Below are 12,455 nucleotides of genomic sequence, written 5' to 3'. Positions count from 1 at the left end.
TTTCACTTTCTCTAATATATAACTATAAGAGTAATGACTATGCCATAGCCTATTTATTTTTGTTCTACATATCTTAATAACTTAATCTTATGTAACAATAATTAAATTTTAAAATATAATTTTTAACATGTCTGTCTCAGACCGTATGTTCGGGCCTGTTTTTGAAACCAACTTGGACTAATTACTGGGTTGAGTTTATTCTGAGGCTATCTCAACTCTAGTGTAAATATTAGGCACTTCCATGGTCAATCTTCGGTCTCACTATCTAACCTATGATCTTTTGCTATCATCAATTTTATCCGATGCTAGATAACCTAGTATTTGTCACAGCGCCGTTAATTAACCGACCGAAAATATATCTGCTGGCAATATTTGAAAAAATCCAATTCAGTCGGGAATTTATGTGTTTTAAATTTATTATATTATGCTCTAAACATTTTTATACACTTGCATATTTCGGGCCTTCAGAACGCTGAAAATGTCACTTTAAAATATTCACGTTTTCGTTTAAATGAATTTATAAGAAGGCGTTCATGAAAAGATGATATACAGAGTGTCTCAGAAATAAACCATATTTTTTTTAACTTTCTTTAATTAAAAAAAAGCACAGAAGCAAAAGACTTCGATCTTCTAACTCCTGTAGTCCTGTGATAACAAATAAACATGATTTGTGATTAGGCAGTATGTTGGTGTACATCATACGTATTGGACATTTATTACCTGACATCGAAATTGTTCAACTTCTAAATAAATTGGCGCGGGATCATCAGTGAACAGCTCTCCATACTGCGTAATTACTCTGAGTTAGATTGAGTTTTCTACATTTTGGTAGGTAAAAATATTCAGTCACTTCAGCGAAAAGAAACAAAGCGTTGGAAATGTATTTCTTACAAGTAACACATCCTTTCCCACTTTAGACCTTTAAGCTATTGTATAACAAATTCACAGAATGAAAACTTGAAAAATATTTAAAATAAAACTGTCGAGTTTTCACTTACATTTTAATTATTGTGAGGTTACATATCATATATATATCGGTAGAACAAATGAAATCAGAAACATTACATTGGCCAAACTTAATCATGTCAATCGGAATGTGTTTTCTCGATACTATGGCTGTTTAGCCGAGGGAGGATGACATTTCCAGCATCTTCTATAAGATATGATTTTAGACACATTTTAAGTAGCGGAGTTAACGGACGAGTGCGACCGGCTGCGACATGGCCAACCACCGAGAAGCAAAACACCGCACTAGCGGTCAGTACATAAAATAGAAGCGCTGTATATAATGAAATAAACCAGCACCAGTATGCAAAATTTGTGACTTACAGAGTACAGACTGCATTTAATATAATTTGTCTACTGTTATCAGTAGATATAATTTCTTCAAGGGCATGTGCGGGATGGCTTTGTCTTAATTAAACTGTAAGTGAAGTAAAAAAAAACATAGCTAGTAAAATTTCACAGGTAATCTCTTTTTATGTTGCTCTTTCCCATAAACAAGCGTCACAAATACGTATGAGGCTCTTTACACTTGAGATCTAAGTGTGTCTATATTCTTATAATGTATTTGTTCTAAAAGTTATTAAGAGCTAAATGTGACTATCGTTTTATGTATTATTCATGTTACCATGAAGTAATATTTACATACGTACCTGATCTCAGCCAGATATCCTGTCTTGTGTAGTTCGTCACCGATAATTAAAGTGGACTATCACAATTCCAAGTTGTACAACAATAAAGTTATATTTATTGTAGATATATTTCTTACAAATAAATAACATATCTTACAAGCATTATGCCTTAGTCCATGAATATATATAACGAGGACATAAGAGGAACTTTCTTTTTCAGAACTTAACATGTCATATATACGAAAATACTCGTCAGATGCCAAAAACTTGCTTCTCTGCAATGAAAAAAATGTTTTGTGGCAAAATATTAAAGATAATTTTCTTTGCAATCGATTTTACCGAAGAAAAATCTTCGTTTATTACAAAGATGCATATTTGTAGCATTTTCTAAAAATAGACATGTTCAGTTTTGAAAATATTAAGTTTCCAGCTTCACTCTTGTAATAATCATTATACAGATACGAAGAATATTCCAAAAAATTTAGATAAACTGTCCCTACCACGAGTATGAGCATACGAATTTCAAGTTATCCAGCGTTACAGGCTTCTAATGGTTTCAAAATATCAAATCTTAAAGGCAGAGTGTACAGTGGTCTGTTTTACAAACAGCTTTTCTACCTTAACAGAGGTTTGAAAATTTCATGGCACATTTGAACATCTCCAAATTGTAAACCTACTCGATGAAAATACATACATAAATAGGGGTAAAATAATAATAATAATAATAATAATAATAATAATAATAATAATAATAATAATAATATAAATATAAAAAACCTGCGAAGTTATTATGGTATTTTGAAATATAGGAACAATTTCTGCAAATTTGTACTTATGATTTTACTGGACTTTCAGCTTAAATTATTGTAAACATATAATGCAGAAATATGTGTATATATATATGGTAATAGTACTATTAGTAATACAGGGCTACTACAAAAGAACCATTCGTTTTCAAACTGCTATATTCTACAAAGCATTACTCGTACAACGATGAGTGATACATCAAAAGAACCGTACACGCAACACGCAATCCCAAAAATTAAATTACGTGAGATTAAAAAAAATAAATTTTGTTTTTAATTTTACTTATTGGAGTGATAACGATGAAATTTCTTCATATCACCACATGAGAACTCTATGTGAACGTAAAGTGAAGATGTGCGACAAACCACAAAAGAAAATCGTTGTTAAACCAAAGAGAAACGGAGAATAGTTTATAACTTCTGATAATTTCAGCACAGTTAGATATTTTACTTCATTATTTTATTATACTGTAATTATGTTTATTTACAAAATTGCCTGTTTGGTTATTTCTGTTAATCCGGACAAGTCAGTCTCAAATTGCTCTGGATAAAGAAAGTCCTATTGCATATTTAGATATTTAGTATTGATGAAACAAAATGAGTAAAATTAAAAATTCAAATACGTAAATAGTGTAATTTAATTGCAAATTTCTTTGAAAATATTAAAGCAAGAAGTTTAAAACTTCAGTAATGAGATAATGAAATATATACCCATGAAATTACCTAATTGTGAGAAAATAGTAGACCTACGCATAAAATTCACATATACCTACATGTAGTTCAAATTTTAAAAAATAATATTTCTTTATTTAGTTTTGGTATAAGACATTATTTCGTTTTATATTACATAATTGTGATAAAATGAAATTATTTACGGTTGTAAAAGTTGTAAAATAATTGCTATAAGCTTATTACCTTCTCGTAAAATTGTATCTGATTTTTAAATAAACAAACTATTAGGAAGAAAAACCATTTGAAGAAAGTTATGTGTGTTCACCACAAGCGTCCAAGTGGCCTAAAAAATGAATATAATGAGTGGTGCTCATACCCTCATAAAGAAAAAAGTTGTGAAATTATTTTCAGAAGTATCATCTGCCAATACTTGGATCATTAAAAAGCAAGGTCTTTCCAGTTCAGAGTGGAGAGATGTGATAAAAATGACAGCCATGGTAGCGCCAGTTCGAGCTCTTCCAGGACGTTCCACAGGTACATTCCACTGCAGACACTTCAGTGAGTCTGAATCCCTACCTCATGTGCTTGGGAAGTGTCCTCGGGGAGAAATGTCGACAATAAAACGACATAACGTCATTCGTTCCCTTCTTGCTGCTGCTCTTCGAAACAAAGGTTGGGAAGTTTACGAAGAAGTTCATTGTTTGGGTGATCAAGATAGCGTATGGAGGATTGACACATCGCCATCAATAGGAGAGATCATCGATCCTACAATTCGCTTTGAACAGTCCAAAGCACAACCTAAGGATGTTGATAAAGAGGGAAAAGAAATATACGAGTCAGCAATATCTTACTTCCGTAACAAATACAACGTCCAGAGTATCGCAGTGACAGGTCTGCTGTTGGGGTCCCGAGGAACAGTCCCAAAAATGTTTGTGACGTGGAAAGGGAAATATAAATTAGGGAAAGATATTCAGGACGAAATTATCCAAAACATAATTTGAATATTCTTAAAATAGTCTATATGGCAAATACTCCACATAATTGTTAAAATTATATATTTGTGGGTGGCAATCTGTATTTTTATCTTCAATTTTATCTATTTTTTATTTCATGTGCTCATTCATGTAAACCATTATTGTAAATTAGGTGTTATTGCAAGAATTGGAAGGTCAGGTAATAAAATAAAAATAAATAATGGAGTATGAAGAATCTATTATCACCGAAAGCTTCAGAATTGAATACTTAGTGCAAGTACATAAAAAATTAATAATTGCACTGTATTGGACCTCTTAATAACCTGAACAAAAAACAAAGGAATCGCTTTGGAGGTTTTATAATGAAAGAAGAAATACGTTGGCTTCATTTTGAAATGTACTGTTCCATGATTCCTCTTAATTTTATATAGTTGCTTGCACCTACTGCTGGTCTAAGCAGCAAAAATTCGAGATCTAACAACTACGTGGCTCTTTAAAACTGCTTATAGCAAATGTTGGAAATAAAATTTGAACTGCTCACCAACAATTCAATGTGAGCGGAAGTATTTCCTTTACTTTGTCTCTGAATTTCCTCTCATCCTAGTAGAAATACTGTTCTTCATTCAATGATAAAATTTTGTCATCTTTTCTTTTCTTGAAGTGTACCTTATTTTGGAACATTCTTCGTATAAACTTCTGCAATGAGAGAAAAGTATCATCTTTTGGCATCGATGAAACACACGAATATAAAGCAAGTGAAACTTCAGTGCTGATACATGTCTGAATGTTGTAATAATGTGGTCCTGTGTACAGAACCGTCGGGCGGATTATTTAAGTTGTGCACATAAAATGTGGCTCAAGCGTTGCATGTGTAATAATGTAAATATCTCTCGTGGTTAAAAATTGTTTTAGGAATAATTATGACTTTTAAACTGCAACACAGGTACCATAAAAATTTAGTAACTATGTGATATATTCAGTCTTGTTAACTCTTTCGAATTTACGGAACCGTGAATTGAACCTGTTTATATCTACTGCGGGACGCAATAGCTTTTCCCTTTCCGTGCTCTTGCTTTGTCTTCAATTTTTAAATATAGCAATTGTACTATACAGTCCTTCACATTAAGTTTCGGTTTTCTTTTCTCTTCTTGTGCCTATATTTTGACGTGAAACATCTATGTTCGAGGTACAAAAGAGATAAATTTGTAACTCTTTGACATGAAAAATTTACTCTGATGTCACTCGTAGTACCATGGAAACAGAGGTGTATGTCTCACTGCTTTTTCTATTTAATATATCTAGAGGTTTTCCACATAAGCTCGTGTGATAAATAATTTCGGCTTTATACTTCAAAATTCTCTAATTTTCCTTGCCAATATTAATGGAGGAAATGGATGGAGAAGCATTTTAGAGGTACGCGAAAACGTGTCCCTCAATGTAGCGGCGAAAATCTGAGTGAGAGAAGTGGCCAACATGCTTCGAGCTCACGTATACACTTTTTTTCAGCCCCAATTTCCCCTGCAAGAACGCGTTTTTAAATTTTACTCCTTCCATTCGCCCACTGACATTAACATTCCATTTAATAACAATGGAAATATTGGATATATATGCGTTATGCGTACACGAATATAAAATAAAATACAAGGTCTTAGACGAAGCACACATTGTATTTTATTATTTAAACCGTGTATAAATATTTCATGCAAATTGGCATTTCCTTAAATCATCTTCCAATTTTTAGTGTGAATTACTGTCTGAAATAAATTGTAAAAGAATTTTCTTATTCTTACTCCCTTAGTCTTCAAGTCCTTAAAATCATTGTATAATGGAATGCAAGTAAATGTTTCTACAAGGACATCATTTTATTTTTACTTCAATTTTTATTGTACCTGAGTATTTGAATGTACTTCACTCCCACCCTCTCTACTAGTAAACTTCCAACCGTCCTCCACACAGAGCCAAGGCTGCGTATGCAATCAAAGTCGCCTTACGGTCATAGTAAACTAAACTGAGTTAGTGAGTATAGTACGTTATAGAAATATGTTCGCATTTTCCAGTGACGAAAGAGCTTTCAATATTGAATCATGTTTTTGCACAGGTACTGTCGTCCGTTTGCTTACATCGCATCCTGATTTTCCCCACCCGCTTCTATTCGCCCCACTGTAAAAGCTAGTGGCTGGGCTGTCTTAGCTCTTTTCTGAAAACATTAATTTCTGTTAGGAATTGAACGTCTACGTAATATTATACAACTGTTTAAAATAACTGAAATAAAAGGGCCTCGTTAAGTAATTAACTGTCACGTGATTTCCCCCCTTTCTACGACCCTGCGACAAAACCACTTGGACGGACAGTAGATAGCATGTCTTTTCGGATTGGGCAGAAGTGAAGATTGAATTTACAGTACGTAAGGTACTCTTTTATAGAGTAGGTACAGAATTATTTCAACATGAGTTACTAGTACGAAGGACGAAACTGGTAATTGAAATTAGATACAATAGTCTATAGTGTGATGATATGTACAAAAGAATTGAAACCTGTATCGAAATAAACTGCCACCATTTTCAAAAATGTCTTTAAATATCCATATTATGATTATTTTTCACTTTAACTTCGTTTTCTATATTCTACGCTAATGTGCTGTAGATAGTATAATATACACTGCATAATGAATACGTCCGAATGGAAAGCTCAGTTTGTGAGTAAAAACACTTATTGTTAATACAGTACTGTATTTTGATGAAACAAAAATCTAATGAAAATTATCAAACTCAAAATCGCGATATCTCCTAGTTTACGTAAATGGATGAATTACTTTTCTTCCCTCGAACTCCAGTCGTGGAAGGGGGTAGCAAACGGTGTTTCCTATTGTCAACCGTTAATCCAAAGGTATAGTCAGGTTAATATTGGAAATGTTAGTAAAAATAAAATGATGTCCCTGTATATTTTAAGTAGGTAGAGTACGGCCATAGACTGAAATGATTAGCCTAAAAATGTTCCGTTAAGGGCAAACGCCTCCTCCTATAGAGGGAGAGCTCTATTTCCGGCCATAGAATAAGAGTGAAAAATGCAATATTTAATAAAAATTATTTTGTTTGCAAACTGTGACGAATTTAGTTCTGATTTCCATGAGACATCTGAAAACTGATGTGACGTCAGAGTAGACCTACACGTTCAGGTTTGTGCGGACAGTGCCAGATTCTAGCTGATCGTAGCCCAGATAATCTCACTGCCTGATCGTAGTATTAGTTGCTTTCGATATTTGCATCCAAAACCAGGGCGATGTTTGATGAAGGATTGAAAAAAATGCATCTAATTTTACGGATTGTTCTTAAACTACTAAATCTCTCTTCTTACAATGTAAAACTACTATAAATCCTACTTTTCTCAAATTTTTTATGTGAAGTGGATGAGGAAATTATGGGAATAATGCCGAAAAATGGCGTAAGTGTCAACTTCATTTTCAAGTGCAAAATACATCTTGACTGCAAGTGAGAAGAGTGATTTGATTTTGCTCATTGTCCTGATACACTAAACATAAGACTTCTTTTTCCGTATTTTTAAAGTAGGACACGCCACTTGTTCATTTTATATGACATTTATTTTGTCTTTCATTCATGACAGATAGACGCCATTTTTAATTAGCCTATATATTACAATGGAACGTCTTATTTCTAAATAAATGTACCTACTTTCGGCAAAAATTAAAATCTATGTACAGTATTTTCTCCATTGTTGAAATTTTACAATAATTCTTTTTTAGTATCAATTTTGTTTTTATTGGTTGTTTTACATCCAAGTTATACTCTGTTTTTCATACAGAAGGATGCTTCCCGCTGAAAATTCGAATAGTCTGACTACCTTTCTTTGAGACGGAGCTAATGTATAGGACGCTTCAGGAGTTAGTTGACGAAAACAAATTCAACAGAGGGAGTACATAGATGAAAAATAGATAACTACACTAAAATAGTCCATTGGGTACACGTCCATTTTCACCTCAAGCATGTAGGATAATGTTCCTGCATCCCTTTTTCAGCTGATATTTTCAAATTTTCAAGTTTCATTTTACATCATCCACCATCCACATCTCTCGGGTCATATTTACACGTATCCAGGATTCATCTAAAAATATTACAAGTCTTTCCAATTCTCTAATTTTTCTCATTGTTCTTAAAATACGTTGCGACTCGACGGATAACAATATCGCCACATTCGATTAAATAAATCTTATTGTCCTCGTTTCTTCTGTGCTGGAATCCAATAACTTTTAGAATTTCCGGCAGTGAGGGACGTGAAAATTTTATTTGTAACGTTTTGCGAGCTTCCGGCAAAATATTGTCTAAACTGCGTACAGAACCTTCTTTTTACAAAGCAAGCAGAGCTTACTGTCCGTCTTAAAAGCTTCCTGTGTCCATTGTAACAGGTGAGTCGCGAACACATTTCATAGGATGACTTTTAACTGTTCTCTCCTTTATTTTCCTTTCATGTAACTATGTATCGCGTAGACACGCCTTTCGCTTTAAATTTTCTCTCTAAAATATGACTAACGGAAATTGATTGTCTTCAGTTCCTTGCATTATTATATTCGCTTTGGAAATACATATAAACTCTACTTAGGAAGTCTTTGATATTAGAGTGTATGCAGTGCCGGATTTAGGCCTAGGTAACCTAGACAGTTGCCTAGTTCGGCAATTTCCGGGGGGGGGGGCGGCATTCATTTCCATTTTACAGTGAAATTTTTTTTAAAACACTTGTTGGTAAATCTTTTCTGAAGTTTATCCTTGAACACCTCTGATATTGTTTTGTTATCGCATTGTTGTGGTCGTGGCGAAAGTAAAAGGAAAGTATATAGCTGCATAGTTATATTGTAATGCAGGTATGAATAGTAACCAGAACTCTGAATCGCATTTCCAATATAAAATATTGTCAACAATACTATTAATCACTTTCCAGCATGTGCAATATATAATTCGATGTGAAAAGTTTATTCCGCAAAGAGTTGGAGTTTATTTTTCAATTTACTTTACCACCAACAAAACCAATACTTAAAAATAAACCACAGCTTGCCTTTCACAAATCAATTTTGTTTCAACAGTGAATAAGTTTGAATATATTTCTTTACATCGAGCCTTAAGTGCTTCGTCAGATCGACTTTGATGACATCATCAATGCTTTCTCTGTGAAGAAAGTGCGAAGGAAATCTTTATAATTCACAAGTAAGATGCATGTATTTTGATTCGTATAATTTATTGTTTTTGAATTGTAACATTTCATTTAAAACAAATTTAAACTAAACATGACCTCTGTAATAGTTCCTCATAAACTGTTTGTAAGAGTTGAGTGGCGGCAAATTTTAGCACTATCTAGGAGGGCACTATACTAAATCCGGCCTGAGTGTATATAATTACCTCTACCACCTATTAAATAAGAAGAATAGCACATCAATCACAATATCCCTTTTTCTGACTGAAAAATAATAATTGTAAATGACGTGTTTAAAAACTGAAATTAAGCAGCAGTTACCAGCAGGCGTAGTTTGAGGGAGGATAACAAAGAACGTTAATATGTTGTATGAATATCCTGATAACAAGTATGCTGTAATGATTGGCACACCCCCAATCTCTCTTTGGCAAAGTTCGAACTAACTTTTAAACTCAATGGCGAGAAACTTCAATCTGTATAAAAAATAAAGTATAGGCATAATAATAAGAGAAATGACACTCATCTGATCTATTGCTTTGTTTCCTCTTGTAACTTATACTCATCGAAGTTTCGGTTTCGATTATTATCTTGATTTCATTTGTAACTTTTACTTATTAAAACTACTACATTGATATTATTGGTACATATAAATGAAGTGTAATGTTAAATAGTGCATTTAATTTATAAAATATATTCTGATCCTGAAAATAGTACTAATTATCAATATATAAAAATTAAATTCTTTTACAGATGTTTAACCCTTCAGTGCACGCGCCATAATTTGTGACAACAGTATTCGCGCGGATTACATTTGTAATCAATCTCTTTTTTTTTTAATAACCAATTCTTTTGTACATATGAATATATATAATTTTACAACATTTATATAATAGTAACATTACTTTACCGATTCTATTAAACTGTTTGTGATATAACAGTGTAACTATACTTGAAATTTAATATTTAAATCAATGATGCCAATATAACATGAGTGGTATTATGTTGCAAAAATGTAATTAAAAACTCCGTCTTTATTATTATAATATAGACTTAATTGTTAGTTATTATAAACCACACTCTAGAGTTACTATCTCTTACTCCTAAAATTTGAGTCACTATTGGGTTCAAGTATATGTCTGGTTCATATGAGAAGTCATTGTTCTGTACTATTATCTAATATATTCACGTAATAATTTATATTACAGAACAAAATAACCTTTGCAACAATAGGCCTATTTGTAAAAATGACTTATGAATGGCTTACAGGAATAAATCAATTTACAAAGAATTAAATCGAAAATATGGTCATGTATTATCTCCTCTTAAAAACAATGGCGTTAGCACTGGTGCGGATTACATTTATAATTCACTCTAAAAACATACATATTGCTACACATAAAAAGTAATAATTATATCAAAGCACTCCAGACATCAGGGCTAAACTGTAACAGGAAGGTACTGAAAACTTCACTCTATCAGCATTAAAAGCTGAGATGTGATGACGTAATAAAAAGCCGTGGATTACAAATGTATGCCACGCGAGTACTGGAGGGTTAAAATTAACACTATCTATGTTCTGACTTCGTCATATAATAAATAACTGTTGGCGACAATCCACAGCCATATCTGAAACTCTTGAATTACTAAAGTATATTTTACTTAAAATATTATCAATTTCAATTTCAAATCTTTGTTCTAGAAAACTTCTAATTATTTAAATGAGATTCAATGAATTACACGTTTCGTGTTGTATTTATTTCTTTCCGCTTTGTATTTCAGTCACACAAACATGACATTCATCCTTCAAATATTTTAATATCTTAATTTTTCTTGTATTTCAGCTTCCACACTTGTAATGCTTATCCCTTCTAGCCCCTTTCAGTATTATGATATTCAGTCGTAGAAATTTGTTCACACCGACGTTCCAGATCACGAAAACGGAATTTGTTTCGACTGTAATTTTCAGATAACGTGTAGTGTACAAAAACGCCTTAACTTAAATATGAAACGCATGTTTTAAAATTAGAGATATTTCTATAATTTGTTTCGTGTGTTTCAAACATATATACCAGTGTTTAAATGTTTTCATATATACCACAGTTACTTTATTTTCTTCACAGTGCGATGTACTGTGTATATACGTTAAACTAACGTAACAATCAGACATGCATTCTATAGAGTCCTTCACTCTAATCAGTAGGCCAGACTCTTCTCTTCATCCCCTTGGTTGGTTCCGAACTCTGCCGGTGGCTTGGTGAGGGCGCTGGTCTCCAGCTGCGCTTGGGTCTCTGTCATGGCCACCTCTATCAATTGCCAGTAGAAACTATATATCACCAACCAGCAGTATCCAGCGATGGCTGAAATAAAAAGAAATGAAGCTTCTTTATTTGGTTAACATTGTCACAAAAAATTAAAGGTAACAGAAAGGCTCACATTGTGAAATAAACCGATGTCTTCTCACTTTCTCACTGTACAAATCATATTGTCAGGAAAGTACAACCACAGTCTACTATATACAGTCACGAAGCTTGAGTTTTGAGGGTGCTAGAAACAATAGACTGTGACGGTACTATTTTGCATTGCCTGTAATGAGGCGATATTAGCGATCCTAGTGGTGAGCAACTATCTAATGTTTGCATATTTACTACGTATTGAGCTTCGCGACTTAATATAATAGACTGTGGTACAACGATCATTACATTAAAATCTATTTCGACATTCACAGTCTCTGGTCTTGTTGTTCTGTCTGCTTGCACTTCCGCTAGTGTCTACAGTTTTTTCTCGCCAATATACCAATATTGTTGTTATTCAACTTCTGTTAATCAATTTATTCCAGAAGGATACTTACAAAATGGCTCTACTTTAAAGAAACATTTTATTTGGTCCACAATAAAATTGTCGTAGAATGTACTGATATTATTCGTTTTCTTCTAACAAGTAATTGTGCTAAATTAAGCAATATGTCTTATATTCTAAAAATAATTAGTCCGAAATAGTAATTTATTATTTATGCAGTTATGCTTCAAATCGTGAAGTTATTTATACAGAAACACTCTATTTGAAACGATCCATATTGAATACGTCTTACAATAAATAACATGAAACTATTATATTATTCGGTATAAATACCGAACTGGAATTTATAGAACGCGTTCTCAGCACTCAGCCAA

The 12,455-nt window shown here is 32.8% G+C and overlaps 1 protein-coding gene across 1 annotated transcript in view; it reads right to left on the bottom strand.

Annotated features, from left to right (window-relative positions):
* Positions 1-1,720: 1,720 nt before the first annotated feature.
* LOC138697910 (lysosomal-associated transmembrane protein 4B-like) overlaps positions 1,721-12,455 on the bottom strand; it is a 36,951-nt gene continuing 26,216 nt past the window's right edge. The window contains exon 6 of the mRNA XM_069823499.1: positions 1,721-11,642. Within this exon, the coding sequence (XP_069679600.1) occupies positions 11,479-11,642 (164 nt within the window). The 3' untranslated portion in view covers positions 1,721-11,478. The remainder of the gene's footprint in view (positions 11,643-12,455) is intronic.

The sequence above is a fragment of the Periplaneta americana genome, chromosome 4 (assembly GCF_040183065.1).
Source record: "Periplaneta americana isolate PAMFEO1 chromosome 4, P.americana_PAMFEO1_priV1, whole genome shotgun sequence".
NCBI classification, from domain to species: Eukaryota; Metazoa; Arthropoda; class Insecta; order Blattodea; family Blattidae; genus Periplaneta; species Periplaneta americana.
The sequence above is the reverse complement of the archived record's forward strand: the minus strand, read 5'-3'. Positions and strand labels throughout refer to the sequence as shown.